Source organism: Nicotiana sylvestris, chromosome 3, assembly GCF_000393655.2.
Source record: "Nicotiana sylvestris chromosome 3, ASM39365v2, whole genome shotgun sequence".
NCBI classification, from domain to species: Eukaryota; Viridiplantae; Streptophyta; class Magnoliopsida; order Solanales; family Solanaceae; genus Nicotiana; species Nicotiana sylvestris.
In genome coordinates, this window is record NC_091059.1 from 152,569,628 (window position 1) to 152,589,936 (window position 20,309).

The following is a 20,309-nucleotide window of genomic DNA, read 5'->3' on the forward strand; positions in this document are numbered from 1 at the left end:
ATAAAGCCTGTTGCGGCGTATAGCCCGATCCTATAAATATCACTCACAATCAGGTCCTCAGCCTTACTCAGTCATCATCTTCTCCGGTCTCCCGGCCTCACAAATCTCACGCCAATTAGCCAAAATAATGATAGATGAAGTAACAATAAATAATAACAGAGACTGAGATATGATATGCAAATGATGAATGTGACTAAGTACACAATCACAATTTAAACAAATAACTCAATAACAGAAATGACCTCAGTGAGTCCCAACAGGATAAGCATATAGCCTACACATGGTTTCTAACATGGATCACAGTTCAATTACTCTAGCACGTAGAAATTTCACTGATAGAAACAAGATTAGGTAACTACACAATACCACAAAATCAACCGAGTCGTAATTCACACGGTGCACGCCCACACACTCGTCACCTAGCATGTGCGTCACCTCAACACCAAACACATAACGCGTATATTCAGGGGTTCATACCCTCAGTACCACATTTAGAAGTATTACTTCCTTCAAACAAGCCAAATCATATACCGAGAAAGCCAAACAATACTCTAAAAACGCCATCCCGCACGTACCAATTTTCGAACGGCTCAAAACTAGTCAAAAGCAACTCAAGAACATCAAATAATGCCAAAGGCAACAAACTCAATTGATAAAGATTGAATCTTTAATCAAAAGCCCAAAGTTAACCAAAAAGTCAAAATTCGGGCCCGCACCTCGGAACCCGATAAATATCATACAATCTGATAAATCATTCATTTACGAGTCCAACCATACTAGTTTCACTCAAATCCAACTCCAAATCGATATTCAAAACTTAAAATTTTACTTTATGAAACTTTAGACAAATCCTCCCCCCCCCCAAATTTCACTTTGAATTTATCAATTAAATGCCAAAAACGAAGATGGATTCATGAAATATAACCAAAATCTAGTATATACCACTTACTAGATTTTCAGGAATATATAATGTATATTATAAAAATACCTTTATTTAAATAATTATTTTTATATTACGTGCATGGAATATATATTTTACAACTTTTATTTTCTTTCATTCTTAATTGTCTTAATAAATTTTTGAATTTTTGTTGTTAATACTAAAATTATTATTACTAAATAATTATTCTAATTAATTTTTTTACCATCCTCATTATTTTGTTATTCCAGCATTATATATGCTTAAATACTTTTTTTTTTAATTTATAAATAATATTTATTTATTCTATAGGTAAGTCTATAATGTAAATTAAAAAGGGAAAATCATAATATTAAAAAGTTTTTTTGAAAAAAAGATAAATATTTATAATTTACAGGGTAAAATAGGTATTTGGCAATTCAAAATTTAGAAAATCTAGTTGAGTGACCTTCTGAGTGCAATATGCATAGTTTAGTGATTTTGTTGTTACAAACGAAAGAAAAGTGACTTTAGGAGATAATTTGGGATAGTTGAGTGACTATTTGAGTAATAGACTCATTTAATCTATAACTCTAAAAGATGTATACCTTCTTTAAAAAGGAGAATACTCACATATGTAATGAAAAGAATAGAACAAAGATACTGAAAAGTAGACAAAATCCTATATCAACTTCGTCTCACTCTCTAGTAAGCTTGGGAATTGGGCCAAAAGGAGACCTCTAGTAGAGAAGACTTTTGAAGGTAAATGTTGGATAAGTATTAACTTTTTTCTTTTCAGAAGAAGTTATAAGCAAATGAATCTATTTTCAAAAGTAAAATTTGGCTCTTAAATCGTCATAATGCATCGGCCTCCTCACAATATAGAGAAAAGAAATATATCAGATAAATGCATCATATACCTAAAATTAGCTCACTGCCAATTCATTAGGCTACATAAGCATATTGTAATCCTAAAATCTAAAAGATGCAGATAATACTCTTTAGTACCTCGACTAATATGTTTAGAAAAGCAAAATCAAAAGCTAGAGTATGTTCACACTTTCAGTGAGCTACATCAGGAGACGGTAATTGTGTAAAGAAAAACCTGCACCAGCAGTATTTGTGGCCTGTTAGCTGCAGAATTCATGTAAATCTTAGTTGATTGAGATTCATTGAGTTGGATAATAATTTCAGCTGCTGCCAACTACCAATTCTAGAAGTCCACCATTGTTGAAGCCACCAACCCATTCTCGAAGCCACCATTGTTGAAGCCTCCATTGTTGAATGAAGAATTCAACCACCAACCACCTTCTTTAAGGATATAAATAGAGCCTTATATTTTACACAGAAATATCAATATAGAGAGATTGAAATACAATCCAGGAAGAGATTGTGAGAACAAAAAGAGAGTTTGGTGAGTTTTTTTGTAGAGAGAAATTCTTGGTGTAAATTCTCTGTAATTCTATTCGTGTGAAATAGAGTTGTTTTTCCTCCCAAATAATCTTCATATTGATTCGAGAATCACAACAAGTGGTATTAGAGCCTTCGATTCTGTGTTCATCGAGAAATATCGGAACACTGAAAATTTCAACCCGGATTTACGTTTTTCGAAAACGTGATTTTCGGTGTGTTTTGATCATTTCATTAGATTCCTTGAGTCAATACGAATTCAACGCAATTTTTCGGAGGCAAAACAAAGCTAAAACGAAGAAGTTATGCCAATTTAAATTTTACTATTTTTTTCTGTCCAAGGAAGAAGATGATGAATAGTAATTGCCCAGTCAGCGCCATGTCATCATCCAGTCAGCATCTAGTCAGCGCCCTATCATCATAAATTTTTAGAAATTTATGAAATAACCCCTGAAGTTATTGAAATTATAAATATGCCCCACAAGTTCAGTATATTTTCGATTTAACCCCCAAAAGTTTGGTGTAAATTTTGATAATTTTCTGGAGGCCCTATTTTGACCCAAGAAGAGTCAATCCTACCAATTTTCACCATTCCGGACGCGTTGGTGAGGTCCTTTTGGTAAGATTCTGCTCCAAAAATTTTGACCAAGCCATTTTAAAGATATAATGGAAGAGTCATCATCATCTGGAGCTATGATAAAGCTTACTACCACAAATTATCATTGTGGAGACCTCAGATGGAAGATCTCCTCAGTTGTAAAGATTTGTTTGATCCCATAGAAGCAAAGGGTAAGAACCCCATTCCACCAAAGAAGCAAAGTGGAAGAAATTAAACAGAAAAACTATCAGTCAAATTCGACAATGGATTGACGATAGCGTTTTTCATCATGTTGCACAAGAGACAGACGCGTATGCCCTCTGGGTGAAGTTAGAAGGGATGTATCAAGCCAAGACCGCTAGGAACAAAGCCTTGTTGATGAGGCGTTTGATAAATTTGAAGTTAAAGCACGGAACTTCAGTTGCCGGGCATACCAGTGAGTTTCAGAGCTTGATAAATCAATTATCGTCTGTTGACATGTCGCTCGGGGATGAGATGCAAGCCCTACTACTTCTTAGTTCTCTTCCTGATAGTTGGAAGACGCTGGTAGTCTCTCTCAGTAATTCAGCTCCTAGTGGAAATCTGACCATGTCTATGGTTAAAGATGCCTTATTTAATGAAGAAGCCAGAAGAAAGGACATCGATCATGGTGAGTCGCATGCCCTTATTACAGAAAGAGGGAGACAACAAGAAAGAAGTCAAGATAAGAGGAGAGGCAGAAGCAAGAGTAGGGGAAAATCCACGGATGGTAGGAAGTCATCATATGCGTGCTACCACTGTGGAATAAAGGGCCATTTAAAGAAGAACTGCAGAAAATTGCATAAGGAGAAGGAGCAGTTGAAGCAGAAGGATGGAGATGCATTAGTCACTACCCACGGAGAGGTAGCCATTTGTTCCATCCAAGAAGAGACATACCTTCACGTCTCAAGTTAAGAAGAAAACGAATGGGTGGTAGATACTGCAGCATCATACCACACCACATCTCGAAAAGATTTCTTCACAACATACAAAGCAGGAGACTTTGGAGTAGTGAAGATGGGGAACACTTCTTCCTGTGAGATAGTTGGAATTGGTGATATCAAAATACAAACAAATATCGGGAGTACAATGATATTGAAGGATGTCCGTCATGTGCCAGATCTTCGTCTAAACCTAATATCAGGTATAGCTCTTGACAAACAGGGCTATGAAAGTTATTTCGGAAAAGGCACATGGAAATTGCTGAAAGGGGTTATGATTCTCGCTCGAGGACATATTTGTGGCAACTTATATAAAACTCATGTGAAGGTATGTTCAGACAGCCTCAATGTTATGGAAAAAGAGGCGTCTCAAAACCTGTGGCACCAGAGACTCGGTCACATGAGTGAAAAGGGGATATCAATTCTAACGAAAAAGCAGCTTATCAGAATGGACAAGAATGTTGCTTTAGACCCTTGTAATCATTGCTTATTCGGAAAGCAACATAGAGTCTCTTTTACATTTTCTTCAACCAGAAAATCAGAGTCACTCAGTCTGGTACACTCTGATATTTGTGGTCCCATGGAAGAGAAATCACTTGGCGGCAATAGGTATTTTATGACTTTCATTGATGATGCTTCTCGAAAGGTGTGGGTGTACTTCTTAAAGACTAAGGACCAGGCTTTTGATTATTTCAAGATATTTCATGCATGGTAGAGCGTGAAACGGGAAAGAAATTAAAATGTCTTCGCTCAGATAATGGAGGCGAGTATACTTCCAAGGAGTTCGATTCCTATTGCAAGATACAAGGGATTCGACATGAAAAGACAGTCCCACGCACCCCACAACACAATGGAGTAGCCGAGAGAATGAACCGGACAATTATGGAAAGAGTCAGAAGTATGATCAGTATGGCAAAGCTGCCTAAGCCATTCTGGGGAGAAGCAGTTTGCACCGCCTGCTACCTAATCAACCGGTCACCATCAGCCCCGTTGAATTTTGAGGTTCCAGAGAAAATATGGTCTGGTAAGAATCCCTCATATTCTCACTTAAGGGTATTCGGTTGTTTAGCACATGCACATGTATCCAAGGAGCTCAAGAAGAAGCTTGATGGTAAACTATAACATGTATCTTCATAGGCTGTGGAGATGAAGAATTTGGGTATAGATTATGGGATCCAATACAGAAGATGGTGATCAGAAGTAGGAATGTTGTATTCCACGAAAACCAGACAATTGAAGACATTGAAAAGCCCACAATGTCTTATGAAAGAGGTTCCAGTGCCCAAAAAGTTGGTCCAGATCCACTGCCATTGCAGTTTGACACAAATAGCATGGGGGAGCATGAAGCAATACCAGAAGCAGAACAGGAGGATGTTTGGCAGGGGGAGGCACAAACCCCTCAGGAAACTACAGAACCATCACACGGGAACGATGACGGTACACCTCCTGAAGCTAATAATCAACAACCTCGTCGATCTGAACGAGGTCAGATTCCATCAACTCGATACCCAGAAACTGAGTATATTCTACTTTCTGAAGATGGAGAACCAGAGAGTTTCCATGAAGCTATATCTCATAAGGATAAAGAAAAATGGTTGCAAGCAATGACCGAAGAGATGAACTCTTTACAGAAAAACAACACTTATGAGATTGTGAAACTTCCACAAGGAAAGCAGGTACTGAAGAGTAAATGGGTATTCAAGCTCAAGAAAGATGGCAAAGGAAAGGTGGTGAAGCACAAAGCCCGGTTAGTAGTCAAAGAATTCCTACAGAAAAAGGGAATTGACTTTGATGAAATATTTTCACCAGTTGTAAAATTGACTTCAATCCGCATCATCCTTGGATTGGTAGCCAGTTTGAATTTGGAGCTTGAACAAATGGATGTCAAGACAACATTTCTTCATGGTGATCTAAATGAAGAAATCTATATGGAGCAGCCGGAAGGTTTTGAGGTTTCAGGAAAAGAAAACCTCGTCTATAAGCTTACGAAAAGTTTATATGGCCTAAAGCAAGCACCGAGGCAGTGGTACAAAAAGTTTGACTCATTTATGGTAAGTCAAGGATATAAAAGGACTGTTGCAGATCAGTGTGTTTACATTCAGAGATTTTCGGATGGCAATTTTGTTGTACTTCTACTTTATATAGACGACATGTTGATCGTCGGACAAGATGCAACAAAAATTAGACAGTTGAAGAAAGAACTCTCTAAGTCCTTTGAAATGAAAGACTTAGGTCCAGCTCAGCATATTTTGGGATTGCAGATAACTCAAGATAGGAGAAACAAGAAGTTATGGCTATCTCAAGAAAATTATATTGAACGGGTGATCAAACGGTTTAATATGAGTAATGCCAAACCGGTAGGTGCCCCTTTGGAAAATCACTTCAAGTTGAGCAAGAGTTTGTGCCCCTCATCCAAGAAAGAGATTGAGGAGATGTCTACAATTCTATATTCTTCAGCAGTTGGAAGTCTGATGTATGCCATGGTTTACACGAGGCCAGATATCGCACATGCGGTAGGTGTGGTAAGTCGTTTTCTTTCTAACCCTGGAAAGAAACATTGGGAGGCAGTTAAGTGGATTCTCAGGTATCTTAAAGGTACTTCAAAATCAAGTCTGTGCTTTGGGGGAGCTGATCCAGTCTTGGAAGGCTATACAGATTCAGATATGGCCGGAGATCCTGATGGAAGAAAATCAACCTCAGGATATGTTTATACTTTTGCAGGGGGAGCTGTGTCATGGCAGTCAAGATTGCAGAAGTGTGTTGCACTATCCACAACTGAAGCAGAGTATATTGCTGTAGCGGAAGCTGGAAAAGAAATGTTGTGGCTAAAGCGGTTTCTCCAAGAACTAGGGATAAATCAAACAGAGTATAAGATACATTGTGATAGTCAAAGTGCAATTGATTTAAGCAAAAACTCAATGTATCATTCTCGGACAAAGCACATCGACATTCGCTATCACTGGATACGCGAGGTGATGAATCAACAACTGTTGAAACTAGTGAAGATCCATACGAAGGAGAATCCAGCAGACATGTTAACAAAGGTGGTCACTCAAGAAAAGTTAGAGCTGTGCAGAGACATAGTTGGAATAACTTTCAAATAGTAGCTGGGTTGGAATGCAGCTGAAGGGGAATATTAATAATTTCAGCTGCTGCCAACTACCAATTCTAGAAGTCCACCATTGTTGAAGCCACCAACCCATTATAGAAGCCACCATTGTTGAAACCTCCATTGTTGAATGAAGAATTCAACCACCAACCACCTTCTTTAAGGCTATAAATAGAGTCTTATGTTTTACACAGAAATATCAATCTAGAGAGATTGAAATACAATCCAGGAAGAGATTGTGAGAACAAAAAGAGAGTTTGGTGAGGTTTTTTTGTAGAGAGAAATTCTTGGTGTAAATTCTCTGTAATTCTATTCTTGTGAAATAGAGTTGTTTTTCCTCCCAAATAATCTTCATATTGATCCGAGAATCACAACATTCGATGCATCTGTTAAGATCATAAAGTGAAATTTTTCATATGATGGGTATCTATCAATTTATAATGAACTTGATTTAGGCTAAGAATCTTATTCTGATAATGCAGGTAATGATATTCATGTCATAGTCATCACATTACATAATATAATTCTAGGCATGGCTGTAGAAGCACGGCTTGGTAGAAGCACAACTCATACGGTTGCAGTAGCAAATCTTAGTAGAAGTACTACCTATAGGGTTTTATTATAATTTGTCACAAATTGTTTAGTGAACAAGAGAGCTATACGAGGTACTTTTATTGTTGTCCAACCTCTTGTTTTGCCCTTTTCGAAAAAACTAATGGTCCGTTGTATAATTTCATGTTATATGCACTGGTAAAAGGTATAATGCATAGTCAGAGAGAACAACTCACTGAAATTCAAAGTAGACAAAACCCAAAAATTACTTTGAAATACACGATGATCGAAAAATTAAGGAAACGCAAAAAAGATATTGATTTCCCTCCCTCTCTGAGGAGGAGACCAAAGAGTCACCGGTGAATGAAACCGATCAAAAATACAGCCAAAAAAAAGGAAACTTTAATTCTCTTAGTTGCAAGAAATAATTATATCAAGGCATTTATTGGTTCACTGAATGTAGTCATATAAGCTATGCCAATGGTCATATTAAGGATCTTAATTATCGATCTTGCTGACATGTTGTTGTTCTACCAGTACACTTCTCTTAAGCCTTTAGGTGATAGAATTTTGGTGAAGATTAAGACTACAAAGGAAAAGACTGTAGGTGGTATCCTAATTCCAACAACAGCACAGAGAATCTGTGAAGGCCTGCATGGCTAAAAGAATAAACAGAAAACTATTTTCTTTGTATGTGCGTATTGGGAAAATTGAGTTTATATATATTGAAGTGATTGAAAGATGACGTGTCATGACATGAAGGCTGATCAAAGAATGATGATTAGCAAAGAGGCACGAGTCACAACAGATACGAGCAGAGGCACAAGCAGAGGCACGAGCAGATATTCAAAAGACTCGACGCTCGTACCTATTTAAATCCAAAAATTAAGGAGAATGAATCTGACAGCACAAGAGAGTGCAGATACAGTATTTAATAAGCATTAAATACTGAAAAACGTTAGAGAATTTGTATTAAATTACAATGATTACCATTGTAACATAGCATTAAATGCCTTTAATTATTATTATGACAAAGGCAAACGTATATCTTAGAAATAACTATAAAAAGGAGAAGATTGATCATTTGTAAACACACAAAAGGTCACTGAAAAATACTGAATTACTTTATTTGCTTATGTTCATCTTATTATTATCAAAGCCAATTTCTTTTATTCATTTTATACATTGATTATCAGTAACTCGGGTTCTTCTAAAATAAAACTTTGACAGAAATTCCACCTTTTGGTTAAACAAATTTGGTTTTGTTACCGGGAATCTAACAATCTATTCTTTTTTAGCCTAACCTTTTTTTTGTTGCATCAACCATGTAAAACATTAATGACAACACCCAAGGAAACCAAGGAAACCAGGGAAATCATCAACTCCAGGGGAATCCACAGGATGATCGCACCCCGATCCCTTCTCCACAAAGCTCCCCTTGGCGATCTGGAGAAGGCTCTCCTGATGGATCTCATTCAAATGCAAATGCTAAATTTGAAAATGATGAAGCTATCAATGAAGCTTTGCAAAAGCTAATCGCTCAACAGGTCAATAAAGCTATTGAGGCCTTTGTCAGCCAGTTACCTGTTGCACCACCAACACCAACTCCAAATAACAACACTTTGGAGAACCCTCGTTCTGGGCTTGCTAATTCAGGCAGTGGTTGAATCCCTAGCGAGACACGAGATGGAGAACCAGGTAACTTAATCAATTCTGATTTACAAAATTTAGTATTAACATTGCAGAAACATCTCAAGGAGCAAAGTGACCGCATAGAACAAATACCTGGAGTACCGCCTGTAATCAAAGGGATAGATATGGATAAATATTCACAACAACCTTGGAAGCCAAGTGCTGCTCCCTCCCAATTCCAAAGAAATTCAAAATGCCTGATATTCCAAAATACGATGGAACAACTGATCCACGAGACCACATGACTGCATTCACAACAGGCTTAAAAGGCAACGACTTGACCAAACAAGAAATTGAATCAGTATTGGCCAAAAAATTCAGTGAAACATTCACTAAGGGAGCATTAACATGGTATTCTCTTTTACCCAAAAATTTCATAAATTTTTTTGCTGAGCTTGCAGATTCATTTATCAAAGCACATTTGGGATCTCAAAAAATCGAAAAAAGAATGGAAGATATTTTCAAAATAAAGCAAGGGGACTTAGAGTTTCTTAGAGAGTTCGTGGATAGGTTCCAGCGTGAAAGAATGATGTTACCGCGTGTACCAGACAATTGGGCAGCTATAGCCTTCACTAGTAATTTGAATGAAAAAAACTCAGAAGCCACGAGGCGACTCAAGGAAAGTCTTCGTGAATTCCCAGCAACAACGTGGAATGACGTTTACTATAGGTATAGCGCAAAGCTAAGGATAGAAGAAGATACTATCTTACGGTCTCAAAAAGAGGAAAAAGTGAGTTAGAGACAGGCGAAAACCGAAAAAAGTTCCGGTAAAAATAGATACAAACCATATATGGGCCCACCAGGAAAAAGATTCACGATCAAAACAGGACAATTCAAGATACGATCATAGATCGAGGAATAGAGAGTCAGGCTCATTATCAAGATTTGGGAATGATCGAAACACGCGAGAGTCGCGGGATGATGATAGAAACTTGAAGGCAAGATTTGGCGGTTATAATTTTAATGTAAGCACTTCCGAGCTCATAATTGTTTTAAGAAGCATGGGTGATAAGGTGTGGTGGCCAAAAGAAATGAGATCAAATCCAAACAGGCGCAATCCTGATCACTGGTGCGAATTTCATAACGATCATGGTCATAAAATGGCATATTGTATGTTGCTACAAGGTGAAGTTGATCATCTATTAAAGCAAGGGTATCTCACCGAATTATTCAATGAGAAAGGTAAGCAAGCATACATGAAGAATAGGTAGGAGCCCCCTAAACCACCTTCTCCCAAAAGGACCGTTAATGTTATAAACGGAGGTGAAGAAATCAATGGTGTGACGTACACATCAGCCAATAAAGTTTCAAAGGTCACAATTACCCATGGGAAGCGGGTTCGACATGTCTTAGAGGAAGAAAGTATTACATTTGATGATGCAGATATGGATGGCGTATTAACTCCACATAACGATGCACTGGTAATATATCTACGTGTACATGATACTAATGTGAAATGAGTTTTGATTGATCCAGGTAGTTCCGTGAACATTATTCTGCTAAGAGTACTACACGAGATGCAAGCTGAAGATAAAATAGTACCAAAGGCACATACTTTGTCTGGATTCGACAATTCCAGCGTTGTGACGAAAGGGGAGGTAATACTTACTACATTCGCAGAAGGTGTTGTCAAAGATACAAAGTTTCAGGTGGTAGAGATGGATATGGCTTACAATATTATTCTTGGGAGACCGTGGATCCACGAGATGGATGTTGTTCCGTCTACCTTACATCAAGTTATTAAATTTCCATCACCATGGGGAATATGTCAAATTCGTGGGGATCAACAGACATCCAGGAGCATCAACTCCGTAGCATATTCAAGTACGAGAAACGAAAAAAATAGCACTTACAGAATCCAGTTGAGGATACCACAACACATACCTCAACAAAACTAGGACGAACAGATGTGGACTCAAGGCCCGACTCCATTTAGGAACTAAAGGAAAATGAAAATATCAAAACAACGATTGAAGAACTGGAGGCTATAGAGTTATTTACACAATGGCCTGAAAGGAAAGTCTATATAAGAGCCAATCTAAGCCAAGACATGAAAGGTAAGTTGATTGAATTTTTGAAAACTAACGTGGATTGTTTTGCTTGGTACCATTCTGATATGACATGAATACCACCGGAGGTAATGACTCACAAATTAAATAAAGACCCATCATATCCACCAGTCAAACAAAATAAGAGAAAGCAAGGAACTTTCAAAAATCAGGTGATTCAAGATGAGGTCAAAAGTTACTGAAAATTGGGTCTATCCGCGAGGTAAAGTATCCTAATTGGTTAGGCAATACTGTTGTGGTACCAAAAAAGAATGGTAAATAGAGAATTTGTGTAGATTACACAGACCTTAACAAAGCTTGTCCTAAAGATTCCTTTCCATTACCACATATAGATCAACTAATTGATGCTACTGCAAGTCATGAGTTGTTAAGCTTTTTAGATGCATATTCAGGATACAACCAGATCAAAATGGATCCTATAGATGAAGAAAAAACTTCATTTATAACAGACAGGGGGACTTACTGTTATAAAGTAATGCCTTTTGGTCTCAAAAATGTTGGTGCAACATATCAAAGACTAGTAGCCAAAATGTTTTAAGAACATTTAGAAAAAACTATGGACGTCTATATAGACGATATACTCATTAAAACTCAACATTCAGGGGATCATATATCACACTTATCTGATACATTTCAGATCTTCCGAAAATTCAATATGAAATTAAATCCTGAGAAATGTGCATTCGGTGTTGCATCAGGTAAGTTTTTGGGTTTTCTTGTTTCTAATAGTGGTATTGAAGTAAATCCCGCACAGATTAAAGTCATTGAAGAAATTCCCAACATGATTAAGAAGTGCAGAGATTGACAGGAAGAATTGCAGCCTTGGGGAGAATTATTTCCAAATCATCAGAAAAGTGCTTTAAATTTTTTTCAGCTCTTAAAAAGCAAGATCAGTTCGAATGGACTAAGGAATGTCAACAGGCACTCAAAAATTTGAAGACATACCTATCAAATCCGTCGTTGCTCGCAAAACCCAAGGTTGGGGAAAGATTGCTTATCTATCTTGTTGTCTCCGAAGTAGCGATAAGTTATTAGTTCGTGAAGACCAAGGTAAATAATCTCCAATTTATTATGTCAGCAAATCATTATTAGATACGGAGACGCGGTATCCTCAATTAGAAAAGATTGCACTTTCACTAATCATGGCATCTAGAAAACTAAGGCCTTATTTTCAATGTCACCATATTGCTATAGTAACTGCTTATCCATTACGTAATATATTACACAAGCATGAGTTGTCAAGTAGGTTAGCTAAATGGGTTATAGAATTAAGTGAATATGACATCACATACCAGCCTAGAACCGCGATAAAATCTTGGGTATTAGTAGATTTTGTGGCTGATTTTAGCCAAGGAATGCAATTAGAAGCAGAAAAAGAATTACAGGTGTTCAACGGATCTAATCCAGGAATTTGGACCTTATTTACTGATGGTTCATCTAATGTGAAGGGAGCAAGCTTAGGAATTGTTTTGGTACCACCTACGTGTGAAACTATTCGACAAGCCATTAAATGTCATTCTATAACTAACAATAAGGCAGAGTATGAAGCTGTGATTGCAGGTTTAGAACTGGCACGGGAACTCGACATTAATCAGATTGTAATCAAAAGCGATTCTAGCTTGTAATTAACCAAATACTGGGGACTTATACTGCTAGGGAAGCACGAATGCAACAGTATTTAGAGAAGGTACGGGATTTAATTACGCAATTTCAAACCTGGAAGGTCTCGTAGATACAAGAGATGAAAATGTCGAGGCATATGCCCTAGCCAATCTCGCATCTGCGGCAGACGTGGCAAGCAAAGAAAATGCTTCCGTAATTCATTTGTTTCATTCAGTCCTCGATCCAGACAAAAATGACATAAATTTTAATAACTTAACCTGGGATTGGAGGAACGAGATTGTTGCTTTTTTGCAGTATGGTACGGTCCCTGAACACAAGAAAAAAGCTCATGCGCTTCAAAAAACGGCTGCTCGATATTGTTTAAAGCAAGGTAATCTTTATCGAAAAATGTTCGGTAGTCCCTTAGCAAGATGCCTTGGGCCTTCTCAGACAGAATATGTAATGAGAAAAATTCACGAGGGGCCTTGTGGGAATCACGCCGGAGGAAGATCACTGGTAAGAACCATGATTAGGGCAGGTTATTATTGGCCTAAAATGGAAGAAGAAGCGGAAAATTTCGTGGCTAAATGTGATAAATGCCAAAGGTACGGTAATAACATGTATAGACCTGCGGAGTTGCTACATCCGATCATTGCACAATGGCCTTTTATGAAATAGGGGATGGATATCATAGGTCCACTACCACAAGCAAAAGGATAGGTAAAATCTTGCTCGTTCTCACTGACTACTTTACTAAATTGGTAGAAGCAGGAGCATTTAAACAGGTATGAGAAAAAGAAGTCAGAGACTTCATTTGGCAAAATATTATATGTCGATTCGGTGTGCCAAAGGAAATCGTGTGTGATAATAGCCCGCAATTTATAGGCGCACAAATCACAGAGTTTTTTCAAAGTTGGCAGATCAAAAGGATTACATCCACACCTTATCATCCGGTGGGTAACATACAAGCTGAGTCGACAAACAAAGTCATTATCAATAATTTAAAGAAGCATTTGGAGGAATCTAAAGGTAATTGGCCAGAAATGCTACCTGGTGTTTTATGGGCATACCGTACGACAGCAAAAACAAGTACGGGAGAAACACCATTCTATTTGGTGTATGGAGCTAAAGCCTTAATTCCAGTTAAGATAGGAGAGCCAAGAACGAGGTTTACACAAGCGTCAGAAGAATCCAATGACGAAGAAATGCGCATAAAACTTGATCTACTTGAAGGCAAAAGGGAAGCTGCATTAATAAGAATGGCAACACAAAAGCAGGTCATGGAACGATACTACAATCGAAAAGTGCGCCTAAGATACTTCAAGATTGGGGACTTCGTGCTCAAAAAGGTTTTTCAATCTACGAAGGTGGCCAATACGGGAAAATTAAGTCCAACCTGGGAAGGACCCTACAGGATTCATGGTATCGCAGGGAAATGAGCATACGAGCTGGAAACGATGGATGGCAAGGTACTACCTTCACATTGGAATGTTGTTCACCTAAAGAGATACTATTTCTAAGGAATACCCACGGTCAGGTATCCATATTTTAAAATTTTATTTTTGAATTGTTAAAATTTTACTAACGATTTTAGATGATAGGCAAAAAGCTAAACCGTACTAAATGATGAATCACGGCCTGCAAGGAACGCAGAATAAATTAAAATTCCCGGTCTAGGGTTACAACTATTCTGATAGAAATTCAGACGGGTTAAGCAGTCTTCATCTATAATCGCACCTCCGAGTCCCGTGTGTTTTTCCTTTTCAGGGAAAGGACCAAATGAGAGGAACAATCAAGTGCTCGAGACTTCATACTTCAAAGCTCAAACACTTGGGGGACTATATAATATACATAGACATGTGTATAAAGAAGGCAAAGAAGATTGGGAAATAATCAAAGTTCAAGCTTGAGAAGTTTACTCATGGAATAAGTCAAGTGCAGAGCAAAGTCACGAGCTAAGGCCAAAAAAAACTTATCATAGTTAGGGTAAAGGCAATATACTGAAACGGGTTATAAGTAAAACCTTGTGTTCATTTTGTACTGAAACGGGTTATAAGTAAAAACCTTGTGTTCATTTTATTTTTTGAAATCTGTTATAAGGAAAACAGTTACGAGAAAGTTATAGAAGTAATTTAAATACATGCAAAGTGTTATTTAAAACTTGACAAAGTTCAAATAAAAACTTGTCGAACTTATTCCAAAAAACATGTGTATTCCTATTTCTTTTATCGTACATTAACACCATTATGAAGTTGAGACGTCTTCTTCATTAAGTGTCGAATATAAAAGGGCCCTTTTTTAAAAAATTCATGATTAATTCAAGTATTCATGAAGTAAAAAAAAAGAGAGAAGCATTTTTGAAAAATAAAGATGCAAGTTATTCAGTAAGTCCTTAAAAAGAAAGGCAAGAATAAACAAAACAGAAGTTTGAACAACAACGGAAATTTCTTAATATTAAAAAATATAGACTAAGTATGAACTTAGTCATAAGCCAAAAGTTATTTATACAAAGCACCCCATGAAAGGTCCGGGGACTTAACATTTTTAACAAACCCTTAAAAAAGACCAAGGGTTACAACCACATACCACCAAAAAGGAAAAAAACAACAACAAAGGAAGTCAAACATCATAAACTTTTCATTGAGAAGTTGAAGGAACTGAAGCAAGGTCATCAGCAGCAGCAGGCTCAATTTGACTTGAAGGAGTGAGAATACTCGTATCATCTTCAACATTTCCAGAAGCTTCAGCCACGGGAGAAGAAAAATCTTGGTTCTGCTGAATCTTCTCAATAGTCTCTTTGATCTTGGCTAACTCAGATTCCAAGTTGAAATTCTCTTGGCTAACTTCAACAAGGGTATCATGGCAAGAATTTAAAAACGCCCAACTCACTTCAATGGCAGTTTTATCTTCAAGAATCTCGTAATCTCTTTCCCAGTCAGCAATTTCATTTCTTAGCTTCTCATTTTCAGCCAAGGCAGATTCATAAGAAATTTGAAGAAAAGCGTGGGAATTTTCTAAGGAGCAAACTTTATCAGAAGATACCCAGAGATCTTCTTGAGTTTGAGTCAGAGTCTGCATGAGTTCACCAGCATATGCTTCCTTCTTATCTAAGAGAGCCTTCAATTCTCTGATCTCTTCACTTGCCTTGGAGAGTTGCTCAGAAAAAAAGGTTTCGAGACGATTCTTTTCTTTACCTGCTTGATTTGATGAAGCCTTTTCAACCGCCAGCTTTGAAGTCAAATCCCTTACCTATTGCTCTAAGGTACATTTACTTTCTTCTAATATTTCCATGACGATTTGAAGACTTTCAAACTGTTCCTTCCAATTATCCGCCTCCACTTGGTAGTCACACGCTAATTGCTTTGAGAGGGAAACCTCTTCATCATCTCCGTATCAATTAGATTGACCTAAAAAATAAGGGAGGGGGGAAGATAAGAACACTGAAAATAGAAAAAAGGTAAAGTAAAGTCTGAAAAAAGGGATACCTTTAAAGAAGCATGCACTATATCGTTCATCAAAGTCAAGGAAGTGTGGCCATCAAGTTTAGCTCTTTCAACTAGACCAATCAATGGCTTCAACCACACGTCAGCTCGACCTGATTTCTTCAAAAGGTTTCCCTCAGCATGAACTTCAATGGTAACTTGCCTCATGGCTTCACTTCTACTTGAGGAACCAACCTCAGTGTAATGAACAGTTGAAGGAGGAGTAGTCGAAGGAGGAACTGTAGAAGCAGTCAAAACAACCTGGGGAGGAACACTAACAGCCACGACTGGCAAAGGAGGTATCACAGGAACAAGAGTAGAAAAAGAAGCAAGGGGTGCTTCATCAGAAATCGAATCTAAATTTTCACTTCCAAACCCACGGCTAAAAAGTTGCTCAACTGAATCATGAGCAGTAGCGGGAACAACATCATCGGGAATCATCAGCGGGGCTTCAACAGACTCGGTAATAGGAATGGAACGAGGGGAAGAAGCTTCATCATCAGAAATGATTCGTCTACGAGCTTGTGGCCTTTTTACCAAGGAACCCCCATCTTCTTCTTCCTCAAAATCTTGGTCAACAATAGCTTTTCTTTTCGATGAAGAGCCCAAAATTATCTTTTGGGCCCTTTCCAAAGAAATTCGAGAAGCTACGACCGCCTCAGCACTAATACCTCGAACAGCAAATCCTAATAAAAAGAAGGATTAAAATAACTTCTGGAGGAAGCAATAAATAAAAAAAAAGTTATAAAAAAAACTCTTACCATGTTTTCACTTTCCAACCAAACCATTGGGAGAGAGCTTTCCAAGATCTACCCTCCATTGGGGTTGTATTCAACAATTTTCCTACCCAATTACGAAAATTGGGAATTTCATCAACAATTCCCATGATTGCTGGAAAAGAAAAGGAAAATTAGGATAATAATCATCAAAATTGAAGAAAAAAGGTATGAGAAAGTTATTAAAAAGAAAACTCACGTGCAAAATTCCACTTCTCAAGGAAGGGAACATTTTCATCACCCACTAAACCAACACTGGGGGCAGCAACAAACCTGGCGTACCAGCCATGGTCTCTGTCATCTTCTGGACTGACCAGAACTCTTTTGCTCCTTGCTACTAAAGTAAAAACACTTTGGCGAAAGAATCTGGAAGAGTAAAGGTGAATTAAATGGGCAAAAGTGAAAGGCACACCGGTCATGTTAGTCAAATGCCTCAAACAGGCAACAACCCTCCACACTATGGGACCAATTTGACCTAAACAGACGTCGAAAAAATGACAGAATTCAAGGATAACAGGGTCAATAGCAGGTTTGAAACCTAATGTGAAAGGGTATGTATAAACAAAAGAAACCCCAATTAAATAGGAGGTGATCCTTTGATTCGCATTGAGAATTATAATAGGGAAGTCATGACTCCAATGACAATCTTTACGAACTAAAGAAATCAAACCTTCAGTGATCTGAGTTGGATAGATATCAGCACGATCCAAATAGGACACTTGGTTTCTAAGGGATTCTCTATCATTGTAGAAAGATAGTTCCGCAGGAACTATTTCCTCTACTAAAGGTTCACGAAGAGGTTCAGAGGGTTCCTTACCTCTAGAAGAAGACCTTTGAGAAAAAGAACCTCTGGTTCTAGAAGAAGGACTGGAACTAGATAAAGGAAGAGAAGAACCACGTATGGATGAAGACCCTAAATTACGTAGTCTACCTCCTCTTCTGCTCCTACTAGGGTCAAGAGGAAAGTTATCAAATATGGGGACTCTTCTAGGGTTAGGGTTGATGAAGACATGATAGTACGAGGAAGAAGCAAACAAGAATTTAAGAATTGAATATTCAGAGAACTTTATGTGAGAAAGACAAAGGTGAAAACTATACTTATACTAAGAAGCAACCGTCAAAGGAAAAGGTGCAATGATGAAAAAGCCATAATGAGAACTGTCGCTTCGTAATTGGTGAAGCTGTAAAAGAGCCTTAAAAGGTGCTGGAAAGTCGCAGAACCAATAAAAAGATGTCACGTGTAATAAACATTAAATGGAAGTGACAATTGAAGTGTCGATTCCATTAATGGCGGCAAATATTCCCGCTTTAATAAAATTCACTTCCTAAATATTCAATTGATGAATAAATGGCAAGTGGAGGGACTATCCGTATTGGGAAAATTGAGTTTATATATATTGAAGTGAATGAAAAATGACATGTCATGACACGAAGGCTGGTCAAAGAATGATGATTAGCAAGGAGGCACGAGTCACAACAGATACGAGCAGAGGCACGAGCAGATATTCAAAAGACTCGACGCTCGTACCTATTTACATCCAAAAATTAAGAAGAATAAATCTGACAGCACAAGAGAGTACAGATACAGTATTTTAATAAGCATTAAATACGGAAAAACGTTAGAGAATTTGTATTGAATTACAATGATTACCATTGTAGCGTAGCATTAAATGCCTTTAATTGTTATTATGACAAAGGCAAAATGTATATCTTAGAAATAACTATAAAAAGGAGAAGACTGATCATTTGTAAACACACAAAAGGTCACTGAAAAATATAGCATTACTTTGTTTGCTTCTGTTCATCTTGTTATTATCAAAGCCAATTTCTTTTATTCATTTTATACATTGATTATCAGTAACCTGAGTTCTTCTAAAATAAAGTTTTGACCGAAATTTCACTTTTTGGTTAAACAGTGTGCATTTCTCATTTTCTTAGTAGAAAGTCCATCTCGAACTTAATATCTTAGAGTAAATAATTACTAAAATTTCACAAACACGTGGTTCATAATATTCTTATGGCCACACACCTTGTGTTCCTACCAGACATAATCATAAAGTTTAATTGTGTAGAGGTAGAAGAATAAATTTAAAGGGAGGTGAAGATCGAGGAACTTAAATTAAATTGCTTTCAGATTACTTACGAAAAAGCCTAAATAACAAATGGATAATGGATGAATAACTCAAAAGATAAAAAAAGAAATCAGAAGTTAAACCAAAATCCGAAAACAACTGCTTTTGAAGATTCAATCCATTATACTTTCGTAGATTGATAAATCTGAAGAAATACGTTATTATAATTCATATTAGTTCCCTTCTATCGAATTTACACAATCATGATGCCTTCAATTTTTGCTTGTTGTTCTGCTTCTTACCATAACCTAGTTTTCTCTGCTTTTTCTTCTTTTTATGTTCTTTATCCGCCCGTGCCAATAACAACATATCCACTGGTATGTTTTAAATGTAAGATAAAATTCTTCTATGCCATCAATAAGTATTTTTATTTTTTGTATAAATTTTTCCCAATTCACATGTACAACTTTACATCGTTTAAGGTAGTCCTAATTCACTCACTAGTAGCAAAAGAGAGATAAAAGAAGTTCTTACCAATTATATTATTCAGTTAAGTTGACTCGGCCATATCACTGAGCACATTGGGTTCGTCAGCCTTAATAGGGTAAAATTTCACATATTGAATAAATACTGGAAAAAAAATTAATAAAAGAAGAGAAAAAAAGTCATTAAGATGGAAATTGTCATAAACCGTAAAATATAACATTTACAGAGAAAAGACACCATGAGAGTATGTTTATAAATATATCAATACTATCAATAACAAAGACCCAATATTTCAACAGCAAATTAATATTCTAGAATTTTGCATAGACGTTTCAATTTGCAGTAATTAATTAGTATTAAAAGTTGAAAAGATGTCAACGATCAGTAATCCAAAATATTATAAAATTAACTGCACCAATCATCTATTTTCAACAATGCACGTGGGGATACGATAGAATTACTGTCATGCATATAAAAAAATTAGCAAAAAATTATGCGGAAGAGTAGAAAACCCAAAAATTGAAGCAAAAATGGACAAACTACTGAAACCAGAAGTGAAGGACAGAAATCACTGCAAGAAAAGAGAAGGACTGCATATAAATGA

At 37.0% G+C, this 20,309-nt stretch overlaps 2 protein-coding genes across 2 annotated transcripts; both read left to right on the top strand.

Annotated features, from left to right (window-relative positions):
* Positions 1-12,429: 12,429 nt before the first annotated feature.
* Positions 12,430-12,912, top strand: LOC138888188 (uncharacterized). The gene has a single exon (XM_070170005.1). The coding sequence runs from the start codon at positions 12,430-12,432 to the stop codon at positions 12,910-12,912; it is 483 nt and encodes a 160-aa protein (XP_070026106.1).
* Positions 12,913-13,548: 636 nt separating this feature from the next.
* On the top strand, positions 13,549-14,328 carry LOC138888189 (uncharacterized). The gene is made up of 2 exons (XM_070170006.1): positions 13,549-13,674; positions 13,810-14,328. The coding sequence occupies exons 1-2, from the start codon at positions 13,549-13,551 to the stop codon at positions 14,326-14,328; spliced, it is 645 nt and encodes a 214-aa protein (XP_070026107.1).
* The last annotated feature ends 5,981 nt before the right edge of the window (positions 14,329-20,309 follow it).

Bases quoted from the DNA above. Each gene is read 5' to 3' on its own strand.
- LOC138888188 (XM_070170005.1), top strand. From the start codon at position 12,430: ATGGCATCTAGAAAACTAAGGCCTTATTTTCAATGTCACCATATTGCT.
- LOC138888189 (XM_070170006.1), top strand. From the start codon at position 13,549: ATGGCCTTTTATGAAATAGGGGATGGATATCATAGGTCCACTACCACA. The intron at 13,675-13,809 runs GTATGAGAAAAA...CAAAGTTGGCAG, and splicing joins AAGCAGGAGCATTTAAACAG to ATCAAAAGGATTACATCCAC.